General features: G+C 42.9%; 2 protein-coding genes across 8 annotated transcripts in view; one reads left to right on the top strand and one right to left on the bottom strand.

The window, feature by feature from the left end:
• kiaa0895l (uncharacterized protein KIAA0895-like) overlaps positions 1–5,743 on the top strand; it is an 8,801-nt gene extending 3,058 nt beyond the window's left edge. For 2 of the 5 annotated variants that reach the window (XM_035157317.2, XM_047339687.1), the window contains exons 2-7: positions 235–1,016; positions 1,100–1,243; positions 2,348–2,480; positions 3,084–3,389; positions 3,557–3,654; positions 3,801–5,743. In XM_035157317.2, the coding sequence (XP_035013208.1) occupies positions 282–1,016; positions 1,100–1,243; positions 2,348–2,480; positions 3,084–3,389; positions 3,557–3,654; positions 3,801–3,962 (1,578 nt within the window). In that variant the 5' untranslated portion in view covers positions 235–281 and the 3' untranslated portion in view covers positions 3,963–5,743. Of the gene's footprint in view, positions 1–71; positions 115–231; positions 1,017–1,099; positions 1,244–2,347; positions 2,481–3,083; positions 3,390–3,556; positions 3,655–3,800 lie in introns of all 5 variants that reach the window. The other 3 variants (XM_047339685.1, XM_047339683.1, XM_047339684.1) reach the window with 3 other exon arrangements.
• A 643-nt stretch (positions 5,744–6,386) lies between these two features.
• On the bottom strand, positions 6,387–14,254 carry LOC118109894 (casein kinase II subunit alpha'). 3 transcript variants are annotated; one of them, XM_035157362.1, is made up of 13 exons: positions 14,125–14,254; positions 11,352–11,722; positions 10,474–10,585; positions 9,834–9,935; positions 9,633–9,683; positions 9,408–9,467; positions 9,226–9,309; positions 8,520–8,630; positions 8,340–8,441; positions 7,975–8,075; positions 7,417–7,565; positions 7,130–7,217; positions 6,387–6,819 (listed from the first exon to the last, which is right to left on the bottom strand). In XM_035157362.1, exons 2-12 carry the CDS (start codon positions 11,456–11,458, stop codon positions 7,144–7,146), a joined length of 1,053 nt encoding a protein of 350 aa, XP_035013253.1. In that variant the 5' UTR covers positions 11,459–11,722; positions 14,125–14,254; the 3' UTR covers positions 6,387–6,819; positions 7,130–7,143. The 3 variants fall into 3 exon arrangements, with proteins under 3 accessions (XP_035013253.1, XP_035013244.1, XP_035013260.1); XM_035157353.1 differs by having other exon boundaries at positions 13,998–14,242; XM_035157369.1 differs by lacking the exon at positions 9,633–9,683 and having other exon boundaries at positions 13,998–14,242.
• Between the last annotated feature and the right edge of the window lie 2,137 nt (positions 14,255–16,391).

Raw genomic sequence — 16,391 nt, 5'->3', positions numbered from 1 at the left:
GGCTTTGCTCGCTAGCGTCCACTTTTTTCAAAGCAAAACAACGCAACATTTCTGACCTACTTTATTAATAGGTCAAGCCAACAGTGAGCGCCCTCTGCTGGATCATGAGGCAAAGTACTTCCGATTTCATGTTCAAATGAATGTTTGAATTTCCAATAAAAAATGACAGCCCTGAATTTTCCTAATCTTCGTTACAACGCCGTCACTAAGCAGTGAACATGTATCTGTCAGCAGTGTCGAGGCCGGAGCCGGGCCCAGCCTGAGGCGCAGCCGCCGTGGTGATGGTGTTGAACTCAGGTGACGTCGTCATGGATCAGGTCGAGGGTGAACGTGTCGGGAGGAACAGGGACCTGTTGGAGCCAGATGTCCGAGCAGATCCACCTAAAACCACCAGCGGCTCTGCTGCAACAACCAGATTGTCGGCCAAGAGTAGCAATGTTGCCAAGAAGGAGAAGGTGTCCCACAACGGACTCCCAGCCCAGTCGACCAGCACCCTGGTAGAGAGGAGGTCATCATCATCATTAAAAGGTGGGGCCACGCCCAGACCCCTGCTCCGCCGTCCCCTCAGCCTGGATATGACGCCCCAGCGCCTACGAGGGTCTCAGGAGCAAATTGCGGACAGGCGGATATTGAAGCCTCCTTGGCGAAGCGGATCTGTGGTCCCCTCGCCCCCGGCACGCAGCCTGACCAGCCCCAGCCTGGGTGCAGGCGGATGGATGCGGCGGAGTGAAAGCACCTGCTCAGTCAACTACCCCCTGGGGTACCGGGCAAGCAAGGGGCAACTGCGACCTGCCGTCTCACTGCCCCACATAGCTAAACAGGTGGGGGGCACGACGCTACCTACGTCCACCAGGCAGTGTTTGCTCATTGCCCTCAGACCTCTGAACTTGGAGCAGGAGAAGCAGACGTTCTTTCAGTCCGACTACAAGTACGAGCCTCAGTTTGAGTATGCCCAGCCTGAGCCGAGGAGCATGCTGGAGAAGTACCAGGAGGGCTCGGGCCTCTTCCTCCAACAGGTGGGGTTCATCAGGATCAACACCTAAGACATGATGATGCTGAAGGTGATGATAAGGATGATGACTTCTCTGTTTCTCTGCAGGCCGTTGGAATCATGGAGTGCGTCCTGAGGAAGTTTGGCTCCTATGAGAGCTTTGAGGAGGTGACGGGTGGGAACGTGCTTCCTAAGAGTCAGGTCTGGGCGGCTGTACGTAAATACCTGCAGAAAGAAGGCTGTGTGGGAGAGGTGAGTGCAGAGATTACAGATCAGCTTGAACCAAACACCACAGCCGGCTGCGGGAAAGAAGTTTCATTGGCCAACACAGGATGAATGTGATTTGTGTTACCCTGAAAGTTCAGCCACGCTGCCTCTGGATCCTCAGTTCTGTTCTAACAGTAACAGACAAACTCAGTTTTACAAACATTTTTTACTTTCAATGCTTTAAAAATCTGAATTAGCTAAACAGCTGATCAATTTATTTCCTGCACAAAATCTCAGAAATGATAATGACGATAATAAAGACCTGTTTTTCATGTGCATAAGTTTTTCTCATTTAAAATGATGTCGATTAAGAAAAGAACCAGATTTTAATGTTAAAATCTTAATTCACACTGAAACTAAATACTGAGTAATGTTTCTACTGATGTATGGGTTTATATATAAACACATTATATACTCATACATTGTAGATATTCATACTGTAAATAAAAATGTAGAAGACAGTGAGGAAGTGTCTGAAACCTGTCTTCTGTGTAGTGACCAGCAGGGGGCGACTCCACTGGTAGTTTCTATAGAAGTCTATAGAAAGTGACTTCTCACTTTATAACGTCAGTAACATTCAGGAGTTTCTGTCTCAGTCTCTAGTTTCAAGTCTTCTTCAAACAGCTGATGTTCATTTAGTGAATTATGATCATTTAGAGTCAAACAGACCATAAAGCAGCGGATGTGTTGGGGGGGGGGGGGTACCACAATGTGATTGACAGCTAGCACCGTCCAATGGGTGACATCACGGTGACGGTTGATACCATTTCACAATTAACATTAAAACACAAAAGAATCATGAAATGCTCCGTGTGTTTCGAGGTATGAACTAAAGCAGGAGTTTGTCGAATCCTTTTATCTCTTCTGGTTCTTTGATGTTTCTGCCTTGTTCTAAATGACCTGCAGCTCAGACACGATTCGTGGGAAAAGACGTCATTTTCCTGGAACATGTTTCCTGAGATTATCTGTCACTGGCACAAATCAAATAAAGACACAAAGGGGAGTTGATGAAATGTCACCGGGGATGAAGATGATGAAGATGATGAGGATGATGAGGATGATGTCGTCTCTGTGTGTTTGTGTCTTCAGGTGGTCGTGCGTTTGTCTGACGAGCTGCTGTCTCAAGCGGTGATGGTGGTGGAGAGCTGTCGTCCCACTCTGACCATTAACCTGGCGAGGGCTCGGCAGCACTGGCTGGAGGGGATGCTGCGACATGAGATAGGTACGCTGCCGCTCACGTTAGAGGCCTCACAGGCGCTCCTCGGGAGGGGCTCAGGTGAGGGGCCTGGGGAGGGGCTGGGGAGGCGTTCAGGGGAGGGGCTGGGGGGAGGGGCTCAGGTGAGGGGTGAGGGCCTGGGGCTCAGGTGAGGGCCTGGGGGCTCGGGGGAGGGGCTCAGGTGAGGGGCTGGGGGAGGGGCTCGGGAGGGGCCTGGGAGGGGCTCAGGTGAGGGGCTCCACTAACCTTTGTGTGTATCTTTCTTCTGGGGCCGTTTGCCCTGATTCGTTCTCCCTGGTTTCAGTAAAGTGATATTTTAGACGACAGTTTGCCTCCGAGCTTCAGCGTCAGTTCCATAAAGAGGAAGAATCACAGACTGTCAGTAAAGAAGTGACCACTTCCTCCACACGAAAACACCAACGCTTCCACCTTGATTCCATTTTCTGTTCAGATACATAAACTAACTGTAGCTGTGCGACTGTCGCAGCCCGAGGAGCCTCATTATGACCTATACTGCAGCCAGACACCAGGGGGGGATCAAGACACTGTGGCTTCTTTTCCAGGACCTGTCAAGTCGTCCATCTTTATTTGCAGTGTATGTTTCCTCAGGGACACATTATCTACGAGGCGTCAACAACAACCTGCAGCTTTGGGCCACCTCGGACGGCAGGAAGCAGTTCGGCCTTAAACCGGCCAACCCCACGGAGGAGGGCCTGGCCAGCCTGCACAGCGTGTTGCTACGGAAACAGCCCTTCCTGTGGCGAGCGGCGCTGCTCTACTACACCGTGCATCACGCCGCCAACATGAGCTTCAGACAACTGTTCAGCCACATCGCCCGATTCGTCCAGGACCCCGACGTCCGCTGGGAATACTGCCTGAGAGCCAAGAGGGGACAGACGGACACCTCGCAGCCGGGTGGGACACACAGACACACACTCTCACACACACTCACAAAGACACACACAGACACACACACAGACACTCACACTTCTAATGTGTCCTGACTTTTTATTCTCCCTGTGTCGCCTGTGGTGTGTCGTCTGTTGTCGTGTGTTGTGTGTCCTGTGTTGTGTGTCTCTCAGGTTGCTTCAGCAAAGATCAGGTTTATCTGGACGGAATTCTGCGGATTCTTCGGCATCGAAGGTCGATCGACTTCAAAATGTTGACGTCTTTAGGAAAGGTCGGTGTAAATGATTATTTCTTAATTGTCTGACACAGAATAACACGATGACCTTCTGATCGACATGTTGTACGAACCCTCTGTGGAGCGTAACCCGACCTCAGCACTCAGCCTCCGCTCACTAACCGTCCTCTTCCTCGTCACAGGTGTCGTACGAAGACGTGGAGAGGCTGCGACACCTGGCGGCGCTCCAGCGGACCAGAGTCCCACACTTCATGCGAGACCAGGAGCGTTACCGGCAACATCTGGATCATATCGTGGCCGTCAACGAACTGGACGACTCCGCACTGCAACATCTGCTGCCTTGAGTGTCTCGGCAGCGTCTGAAGCCAAGAAGAGGAAGACGACCCCGAAGGATGCCGGGACACTGACTGTGTCACGTGACTCCCTGAATATCACGTAATATGTGGGCGATCTTTGTAAAACTTGAATGATACAAACAAAAAGGGACGAACACACTAACACCTCTTAGCTACATGTTCACTTTCGTCTAATGCATGTCCACAAGCCCCGCCCCACCGCCGCCTTTACTCCCACTATAACGTTACCTCAACACTGCGAAGCTACGATGTAATAAACATGATATATGTAGACACATTTCATGTACATATTTAAACCTACATAATCACACAGGTTTTTTACTTTGACAGAACAAACTGAATGTCTCTGGTTTAGCTTTATAGCTTCTTTTTTAGTCACCGTTTTTTACGCCTTCGATTATTTGCATTTTAAAAAGGACACCAAGGACCCTTGGACCTCTTCAACGCCCCGAGGAGCTGAGGCCATGAATCTCTCAAGTGCCAGTGGACTCAGTCAAATCTTCAATTTTTCCCCGGGAGCTTCTCAAATATCAGTGTTATTAAAACCAGTGGTGTTATTTCTGTGAGGTCAGAGTCCTTGGTGCCCTTTGGAGATTTGAATATCAATATGCTACTGTGATGTGACCCGTCCCCGAGCTCCCACCTCTGCGCAGCAAACTCATTTTATTTTGCAACGTTAAAGGAACAGTTCAGCGTTTTGGGAAACGTGCGTCTTGTCCCAGTCGTCAGCATCGGGGGCAGTTTGAGTTCAGCATCTTGCTCATGGACACTCAAGCCAACTGAAGGAGTCAGGGATTGAACCAGCAGCCTCCTGGTTTCTACCTCCAAAGCGACAGCAACTCTAATATTACTGTGTTTAGTTTGTTATCCTGCTCGTCAAATCAGATCACTGCTTCAAATCAACTGTTACTGATCAACAGCGCCCCCTGCAGCCAATCATGGTGATTAAACGTGTTGGTCTCTGTCTGAGTGATGAAGAGTCTCAATGTGTTGACTCTGACTGGGTCGTAACGCTGGATATTACCCATGATCCTCTGCTTCCTGACCCTGAAGAGCTGCAGCTGGAACAAATCCACCAAACTCTGTTCAGAACTCTTCATGTTTTAACAGTTTCCTGCTGAATATTGGAGATAAACTCTGGTTTTTAATAACTTCTGAGTCTTTTTAACTGATCTCAGTTCAGCTTCACTCTTCAACTTGCTGTCTTCTCCAACAAGAAATTGAATGAGCACATTTCCCAAAATGTCAAACTGTTCCTTAAACTTATAGAAAAAGTGCCTCAGTGGCATCTTTTATAAACCGTCGGGCTCTTTGTGACGCAGCCAAACTTAACCGTCCGTCAGACACGTCTCTGGCTGAGGAGGAGGGGCGTGTTGTGGGCGTGCCTTCGGTGGGTGTCGAGCTCATCTGCTGTAGTTAGCCGTGTATTTGTTGGCTGCTTTTTACTGTTTTTGACTCTTGTCATGTCGGTCGTTCTGGGCCACGTCGTCTGTGAGCAGCATCAGCAATGACACACTGAAGAAATCACAGATTTGTTTAAGTCGCCAGTTTTTAACTTCAAAACCTCGACTAAAATGTGAACCCCACTTCTTTGATGCATTTTACATCCATGGGTTTGAGGGTGAAACTGACCCTCGCCTGCTGACCTCACCGGCCTCAGCCCACTCGCCTGAACGACTGCACTCAGTGTTTGTAACGCACGAATGTTGCACAAGTGTTTTATGTTCTGGGAAATTTCCAGTTTATTTATTAAAAGTGCACAAAGTGAATGAGCTCTGTGGTGATTTTGTTTCATGATGCATCAACGACATCAACTCCAGAAGCTGCTGCTGACAATCATCACATTTAACTTTTCAGTGTCAACAATGATTCAAACTGCATCACACTCAAATATCACTTCTTTAAATATCATCTTTCTCATTAAGGCCTAAAAACCTGTATTTCAAAAACATTTACTGTGGATCGATCGAGTAGAAAAGTCAGAATCAGTCTCACGTGGACCTAAATTAAACTATTTGAAAAGACTTTGATGTTAAAATCTGAAAAATCTGAAAAACCTCATTAATCCAATAATTTTGGCTTTAAAAAAAAAAAGCTGCCAGTTAATTGAACACAACTACTTTTATTCTGAAAAGAAAAGACATGTGTTCTGTTAAATTACAGGTTTCTGTAGAAGTTAAAGTTCAATTCAAAACTTAACGCAGAATGAAACTAAACTTTTGTTCACTAAATATTACATCAGCAGCATTTATATAAAGGATCAATGGATTAACCAAATCAAAATGTTTTTATTTATCACTGATCTGAGCTGATGGGTCCGACTGAAACGTTTAATCATGTGACACAAAAACATTTACAACTCAAACATTTTGGGACTTTTGTGAATCAAATGAAAAACGTCTGACACTGGAGTTTAAATAAAAACGGTTTATTCTCTTTCAATATAGCTTTTGTTCTATCCATAGCAGAAAAGAGCCTCGGTGCCTCTCAGTGCTAAAACCTGGGACTGGAGCTCAGGTCACTGCAGCGTCGTAGTGACCACAAACGTTTTTACAGCAACGACAGCGGCTCGATACTGATCCAACAACAGTCACTTAGCTCATTTTAAAAACAGGGGTGTGTTGGGGGGGAGGAGGAGGAGGAGGAGCGTTGGGAGTCAGATCTGATTTCAGATCTGATTTATTTGCGACTTGGACCGAGCGGCGTAGTTTCCCCGGGCTTTGTTTTTTGTGGAGACATTAAATCTGTGCATGGTTCTGTGTGTTGACATCTTACTCCAGTATGGCTGTTGATGTGGAGGCTTCTGCCACGAAAAGGTCACAAGTTGAGGTAACAAAGATTCTTCCTGAAAGGACGAAGGGAAAAAAGGAAAACAGAAAAATCTAACACCAACAGTGAGAATAGAATGATAAGAATAACTCTGTTCATGTTTCTGATAAAAGTACATCACAGTATCAAAGAACAAAGGTTCCGGTTGAAATGAAAACGACACGATTAGAGTTTTGTTTCTTTAAAAGAACAAACACGAAGAGAAGAAGAAGAAATTCTGCTCCAACAATTCATTGATCAATAAAAACTACTCGTGTCATATGTTTAAAACAGTGAGTTTGAGTTCAGTGTCTTTCTGTCCACAGGTCTGCACGTGTGTGTGTTACCTGCTCTCTGCTCATCATGTTGCATTGGAGCTGCTTAATGCCTTTGTGCCGTCGGTGTTGGCGTTTGCGTGTTCCTTCACCACAGGATCTGATGGACAGACACTTCATCAGCACAAAACTATCTTCATTTCAACCATCACGTTTAAATTCAGAAAATCCATCAGATCGGTCTTTTAATAGATGTTTTACAATCACAGACTTCTGCTGTAAATGTGCGAGGGGGTGGAGACGCTTCCCGTGACCAGCAGTCGTGCTCTCCACACACGGCGTGCAGCAGCGGCACTTACAGAAGTACGGGTGCTGCATGGCCTCGGCCGCCGTCAGCCTCTGCTGGTGGTCGTAGCGCAGCAGCTTGTCCAGCAGGTCCAGAGCCTCTGGACTCACCAGGTGCTGGTTCTCTGATTGGATGAACTGCTCCCAACGCTTCCGTGTTTGCCTGAACACAGAGCGCAACCTTTAACGTGACTGAACCTGACGACTATTAACCACAGTAAACAACACCAGGCGCCTGGAACTAAAGCAGCTACATTATTATAAAACATATACTGAATATTATCAATAATATCTGTGCTTTGAAACATCTTCTGTGGAGGAGAAAAGCCTCCTCTCAGTGGAAGGAGGTAAATACACGATCAAATTAAAAAACATCAAGCTTCGAGTACGAGACTCATTCAGTCAATACTCAAGTATTGTTATTGATTAATATTCACAAAGTCCCAACTCAGATTTAATTTTTCTTCAGATTTAAATGTTGAGTCTATGTGAGAAAACCAGCCTGAATCATTGAGTAAGAAGAGACGCTGCTCCAGCTGCGGAGGACAGACGTGTGCTCGGCTCCTACTCACTGTCCCAGCAGGTCTTTAAAGCGAGTGTCCAGTTCTATGTGATACTTGTGCAGGTAACCGAAGAGCTCGTCGGTGCCGAGAACCTTAGCGATGCGGACCAGCTGGAAAACAAGATGCAGCTTCAGGACATGAATCACAAGTTGTATTGTAAGTAAAACTGATTCAAAACCCAATGGGCCCGATGGAATGAAATTCTTCTAACTGAGCTGTGGATGCTAATTGGTGTTTACAGCGGCCAATAGCTGTGAATGTGTGTCAGTCAACACAGGGACACAGGACTCAACCTGGAACGTGGATTCTTACTGTGTCACTTGTGTTTAGATGCAACATGAGTTCTGAAGAAGCGACGGTTTGTGATGCGTTACCTGATCGTAGTTGTCCTGGCCATGAAAAAATGGCTCCTTCAGGAAGATCATGCTGGCCAACATGCAGCCCAGACTCCACATGTCCAAACTATAGTCATACATCTGGAAAGAAACAGGACGAGTCAAACACAAAGAAGCTTTGCTAACAGCCGAGGAGTGAGTCACTGTATCGGCCGGTACCTGATAGTCCACTAGCAGCTCAGGGCCTTTGAAATAGCGAGACGCTACCCTGACATTGTATTCCTGAGCGGGATGGTAAAATTCTGCCAAACCCCAATCTATGAGACGTAGCTGCAACAAAGACAAGAGAACAGATCGTAACAAGGTGAGACATCCTCTGTTAACCACCATCAAGAGGAAACTCTGAACGTAGAAGCTACAGAGTCCCATGTGAGGATCCTTCTCCCAGGACACACGTACAACAGATGCTGCGTGGAACTTTGAACATTGATGAGAAAAGACAGCGTCAAACACAAACTAAGAAGTTTATCAATGTTTAAAGTATTTGTACATAAGAAAGTGGAAACTACTTGTATTGATAATAAACCATCAGCTGCCACAATGATCACTACACACGACAGGAGTCTCTGATGCTGGTTGAACTGGAAACAGCCACATGATTATTCACTTTCATGCAAGGACGTTGATGAAAACATTCACACCAATTCTATCATATGCATCCTTCTTGTGGTCAGAATAGCTTAGCATAAAGACTGCAAGTGAAGGGAAACAGCTAGCCTGACACTTCGTATCCAGCTCTAGACAATAAAGTCTCTCAAGTGAGCACTATGGTGGCGTATCGGGGGTTTTAAATAGAGTTCAGGACGACACATTGAAAAAACTGACTGAACCACTTCTTAAAGTCAAACCAGTAGAGTGCTGGTACCTTTCTCAGCTGGTGGTCGATCATCACGTTATGGGGCTTCACGTCTCTGTGCATGATCCCCATACTGTGACAGTAGTCCAGAGCCTGAAGGAAAAGACGGAGACGTGTTCGATACCATCATCTGTTCTCTTCTTAGTTTTCAGTCTGATCAAACATCAGGAATAAGGATGAAGCGGTTTTACCTTGAGCAGCTCATACATGTAGAATCTGATGTCATAGTCTGTCAGCTTCTGGTAAAGCTCCTGTCAAACAGAGCAAAGTCGTTACGTCAGGTGACAGCAACAGTTCAACAGGTTTCTACACATGTTCAACATTAACTGGAGGGTTAATAATGGATATCAATGCGTTTGCATGGATGGTGACTGCTGCTAGTCTTGCATGTGTGATGTCGGCCAAACAGAAAGTACCTTAAAATCTGTGTTATTGATGCACTCAAAGACAAGCGCTGGTGTTCTGGACTGCAAAGAGAGGACAACAAACTTAACTGAGGAGAACAGCAGGTAGGTGGAGATCATTACGCACACGTCAGACACACAGTTACAAGCATGACTGGATTATCGCTGCCGACATGCCAACGTGCAGCCCAGCTCCTGGCTCCTCGCACTCACCACGGGGTCTTTGACTGTGTCCACCAGGCGGATGATGTTGGTTCCTCCACGCAGGTTTTCAAGAATTTTGATTTCCCTTTTGATTTTCTTCTTCTTGACGGGCTGTGAACAAAAGAGTGTTTGAAATAATGATCCACATTCAGGGAATAGTGGAGCTACAGGGTTTTACAATGTTCTTTAGGCCTTTTATCTACTGTTAAGCTGATAGTGAGCTGAGCTCTCTGCTAGATCACGATTACTTCAGACGGGGCGATGCACCTTTAAGCTGCAGACACACTTGACAGATTGGTCGTTGTGTGATTGTGGTGAATTGTGTCACCAGTGAGAAACACGAGAGTTCTTAAAGCGACTTGTTGCCTCCAGGAGAACCTCTTTGGACTCGTGGAGGGTTCTCCTCTCTGCTCCCTCATTGAGGACATGAAGACGAGCCACCAGTTCACTCTCCAGCTCAAACCATGGAGCTCCGGACACGTCAATCAGCAGGAAACCGAACATAGACTAAGCTCAAGACTACATATTTTAAATTCCAACAGGTCATTACATGTCGAACATAAACCACACGCACATGTTTGTTAGAATTTAGAATAAAAAAGCCCGACATCAACTTGGTCTCACATAGAAGAGCGAGGCCGAAACTCACCTTGAGGATTTTCACCACCACCTTCTCGTTGTTGGTCACATTTATGGCCTCGAACACTTCACTGTACTTCCCTCGACCCAGTTTACGAACCAGCTGATAATTGTCTTGATTGCTGAAGAGAAGGAGCAGAAACATTTAGCAGAAATTACACAGTGAGTCAGTTTCAGCGTAAACACAAGAACACGTCGGCTGCAGCACTAAAGAACCTCACGTTTGGTGATGTTATGAGGAAACGCATTGTAATTATATTGAAATCTTAACTATTTTTTCAATGAACCAGCTAATTGATGAGACGACGACAGATTGTGAAAGATGTTTGTGTAATGTTGAGATTTCTTATGGCCGCTTAATAAAGGAAAAAGCTGTTGACATTTTCATTTAATACTAATACCTTAATAATTCCATAGTGTTGTCCGATGGTAAATCTGCAGAAGGTGTAACAGACACTGACTCATCAGCTGAATCTACCTCCACTGACAGTGATTGGTGACGTTGTTGTTTTCACCGTGTAAAACTCTTAATAACCGCGTTCGACTTGATGCAGCTCTGACTTAATGTGAGAGACACACACACACACACACACACACACACACACACACACACACACACACACACACACACACACACACACACACACACACACACACACACACACACACACACACACACACACACACACACACACACACACACAATCTCGTCGGGTTCAGGTCAGGCTCAGAAAGTTGTGGTGTGACACATTCTAGCTGCAAAGTTCTTCTCTCAGTGATGAAGAAATAACATAAATAGATTTGCAATTTGTTAACTGATATATATCTTCAACATTTTATCTCAAAGCCTCTTCATCTAGATACCCCTGTAAACAAAATGAAGTGTACCTCCAGTTTGGCACATGTGCGTCATAGTCCCAGTACTCTCTGTTCTTCTGTGTGTTGACATCGGTGTACACCCGAGCCTTGCTGCTGGCCGGCGTGGATCCGGGCATCGCTAGCTTTGAGGCTCCGTGTCGAGGACCTCCTGCAGAATACTTATCGGCTCGATACTGGAAGGAAGCGCAGCGACTCTCCAGAATACGTGGCTCTAAGATCCCGCTGCCGTGCTTACCATCGGCTTTGGCTGCTTGTGGCCTCAGGTGAAAGGCGTCGGGCCGTTCTGACGCAGATGTGGTGCAGACTGACAGAGCTACGAGGATCGAGTGCGAGAAGCCCCTGAGCAGGATGTTGGGCAGGATGGGATGAAGAGCCGCCAGCTGCAGAGACGAAGAGGAACGAGTTTAAATCAAGGATCCAGAAACGATGAAGTCTGAACATGGAGTTAGAAAATATTTACTGAATGAATGACATGCGATTAATGTCATTACCTTTAATTATCATGTCATTATTACATCTTGTGGTTATGTTCTGCTCGCCTTGTGCCACTTACTCTAATTTGTCTTTTATGGAGCGTTTGCTGTCTTTTAGATTTGATCACACAATAAACAGCTGAATAAAGGGCTGAAACTCCGTCAGCTGGAAAACACTGGCTCATTCACGGAAACGCTGATTAATGTGTGTTGTCCTGATAAAGTTCAGAGTTTAACTCTGTGAAAATACCAAAATTCTATTTCATTGTTTTTTCCTCCAAACAAACCAAATCTGAGGACGTGTGGATCAGCACCATCGAGATCTGGACTGGATTCACACCGTTTAAAATCACAGGTTCACATTGTCAATGCTTCAATTCAGGAAAAAAAAGGAAGTGAAATTTCCCCGTGTGATCTGTATCACACAGATCGGATCAATAAGCTTTGTATTAACACGTGTTAAACATGGAGACAAGAATCAACGAGAACAAACTACCAGTTTGTGACAGGAGTCAGTCTCCTGTGTCTTTTAAATCCCGTCAGGACCAACAACCACTTCAACCTTTTCCTTTTACAGAGCTCAGAAACGTTTCCTCTGGTTCCCGACTGTAAGAAGCACTTTCCTCACTCGCTCATACATGGACTGGATAAACATGAAGGCTGCTCAAATCTCAAGATTCAGATGAAACATTTATCTATCTTCCATTTGAACTGAATAAAAAAGCTTTTTATCTGCTTCTAAACATAAACCGCTGTTTATACTAGATGAACAGAGAAAACACTACAATCTACAGACAAAGGTTTGAGACAGATACGAGTCTGGGTCCTGTTCATATTTCATTATCAGTCATCTGGTTCACAGGACACAAGAGTCAACTCATAAACCAGCTCATCTACACTCAGTTTGACTCAGTCACTGAGTCAACACCGAGAAACACAGAGAAACACCGAGTCAACACAGAGAAACACAGAGTCAACACAGAGATACAATAAGAAACATTAAGAAACACAGAGTCAACACAGAGATACAATAAGAAACATTAAGAAACACAGAGAAACAATAAGAAACATTAAGAAACACAGAGAAACATTAAGAACATTAAGAAACATTAAGAAACATTAAGAAACACAGCGATACAATAAGAAAAGAAACATTAAGAAACATTAAAAACAATAAGAAACAATAAGAAACATTAAGAAACACAGAGAAACAATAAGAAACAATAAGAAACATTAAGAAACATTAAGAAACACAAACATTAAGAAACAATAAGAAACACAGAAACAATAAGAAACAATAAGAAACATTAAGAAACACAGAAACATAAGAAACACAGAAACAATAAGAAACAATAAGAAACATTAAGAAACAATAAGAAACAATAAGAAACACAGAAACAATAAGAAACAATAAGAAACATTAAGAAACATTAAGAAACAATAAGAAACAGAGAAACAGAGAAACATTAAGAAACAATAAGAAACAATAAGAAACACAGAAACAATAAGAAACAATAAGAAACATTAAGAAACACAGAAACAATAAGAAACACAGAAACAATAAGAAACAATAAGAAACATTAAGAAACATTAAGAAACACAGAAACAATAAGAAACACAGAAACAATAAGAAACAATAAGAAACATTAAGAAACAATAAGAAACATTAAGAAACACAGAAACAATAAGAAACAATAAGAAACATGAAGAAACACAGAAACAATAAGAAACAGAGAACCAGAGAACCCTTAGCGTGTGACAGGTGTGGTGGTAAATCCCGTTCCCCTGGCAGAACCGGAGCTCAGACCCAAACCTGTGTCACGACCCGGGGCCTTTTCCAGCCGCTGCACGGTTCTAGTTACACTCCATTTTAAACTGGTTCACATTAACCTGACTGGTTACCGACCAGTTAGCACGATAATGAACCCAGTCTGTGAGCGGGAGCATCACTAACGACGAGTTAATCTAAAGCTAACTAGCTAGCTGCTAGTTACGCTGAGCTAGCTTACTTAGCATCAGATCAATGCTACATCTCGAGCCGCATCGGCCGCACAGATGGAGAATCCACCGTGAGAACACATTTTATTCAGATTGAGAAACACCTCCAGGCTCCGGACGCTCCGGCGGCGCCGGTAACAATCAGATGTAGAAGCGGTAAGGAGGCTACAGCTAGCCGGCTAACCTCGTCGTAGAAACACCGGAGCTCAGAGGAAGTTAGCTCGTTAGCACCGGCGGGACGTTTCTCTCCGCGTAGCACCGACGCTCCAGCGGCTCCTGGGTCACTGAAGAGCCGGGGAACAGCCACTCACTGTGGGATCAGCTGCTGCAGGGTCGAGGCTGGAGCTGGAGCCGGAGCCGGAGCTTCGTTAGCGGCAGGATGATCTGCCCTCTGCGGTAAACATCCCCCGGAAGTGAACCCGCAGCCTCGGTGACCTGACAGTGGTTCACAGCGGGAGGTGGTTTATATTCTACATATACTCTACATTCTATACTCTACATTCTATACTCTATACTCTATATTCCATACTCTACATTCTATACTCTATATTCTATACTCTACATTCCATACTCTATATTCTATACTCTACATTCCATACTCTATACTCTATATTCCATACTCTATATTCTACACTCTATATTCCATACTCTACATTCTATACTCTATATTCATACTCTACATTCTATACTCTATATTCTATACTCTATACTCTATATTCCATACTCTATATTCTATACTCTATATTCTATACGCCACATTCCATACTCTATATTCTATACTCTACATTCCATACTCTATATTCTATACTCTACATTCCATACTCTACATTCTATACTCTATATTCCATACTCTACATTCTATACTCTATATTCCATACTCTACATTCTATACTCTATATTCTATACTCTACATTCTATACTCTACATTCTACATTCTATACTCTACATTCTATACTCTACATTCTATACTCTACATTCCATACTCTATATTCTATACTCTACATTCTACATTCTATACTCTACATTCTATACTCTATATTCCATACTCTACATTCTATACTCTACATTCTATACTCTACATTCCATACTCTACATTCTATACTCTACATTCTACATTCTATACTCTACATTCTATACTCTATATTCTATACTCTACATTCCATACTCTATATTCTATACTCTACATTCCATACTCTACATTCTATACTCTATATTCTATACTCTACATTCTACACTCTATATTCTATACTCTATACTCTATATTCCATACTCTACATTCTATACTCTACATTCCATACTCTATACTCTATATTCCATACTCTACATTCTATACTCTACATTCTACATTCTATACTCTATATTCCATACTCTACATTCTATACTCTACTTCTATACTTATACTCTATATTCCATACTCTACATTCTATACTCTACATTCTACATTCTATACTCTTACTCTATATTCCATACTCTACATTCTATACTCTACATTCCATACTCTATACTCTATATTCCATACTCTACATTCTATACTCTACATTCTATACTCTATATTCCATACTCTACATTCTATACTCTACATTCTATACCTACATTCTACATTCTATACTCTATATTCCATACTCTACATTCTATACTCTACATTCCTACATTCTACATTCTATACTCTACTCATATATATATTCCATATCATTCTATACTCTATATTCATATCACATTCTACATTCTATACTCTATTCATAACATTCTATACTCTATATTCCATACTCTACATTCTATACTCTACATTCTACATTCTATATCTATACTCATACCTACATTCTATACTCTACATTCTATACATTCCATAACATTCATACTCTACATTCTTATATATTCATACTCTACATTCATACTTTTACTATACTCTACATTCCATATATATTCTATACATTCATTCTACATTCTATACTCTATATTCCATACTCTACATTCTATACTCTATATTCCATACTCTACATTCTATACTCTATATTCATTATACTATATATTTCTCACTACATTCTATCTATATTCATATTACATCTATCCATTCTATACTCCATTCATTTATACTCTACATTCTATACTCTATATTCTATCCATTCCATACTCTATATTCTATATCTACATTCATATCATTCCATATCTATATTCTATATATTCCATTCTCTACATATTCATTTATCTCTAAAATATTCCATTCATACTTCATTCTATACACATTCTATACTTACTTATATCTATATTCATACCATTTATACCACCATACCCCTTCTTACCAATACCTACATTCTATATTCTATATCATATTCCATACTCTACATTCTATACTCTACATTCTACATTCTATACTCTATACTCCATACTCTACATTCTATACTCTATTCTATATCTACATTCCATACTCTACATTCTATACTCTACATTCTACATTCTATACTCTATATTCCATACTCTACATTGTATACTCTATATTCCATACTCTACATTCTATACTCTATATTCTATACTCTACATTCTACACTCTATATTCTATACTCTACATTCTATACTCTAC

Source organism: Hippoglossus stenolepis, chromosome 1 (genome assembly GCF_022539355.2).
Source record: "Hippoglossus stenolepis isolate QCI-W04-F060 chromosome 1, HSTE1.2, whole genome shotgun sequence".
Lineage (NCBI taxonomy): Eukaryota > Metazoa > Chordata > Actinopteri > Pleuronectiformes > Pleuronectidae > Hippoglossus > Hippoglossus stenolepis.
This window is presented reverse-complemented; position numbering and strand designations above follow the sequence as displayed.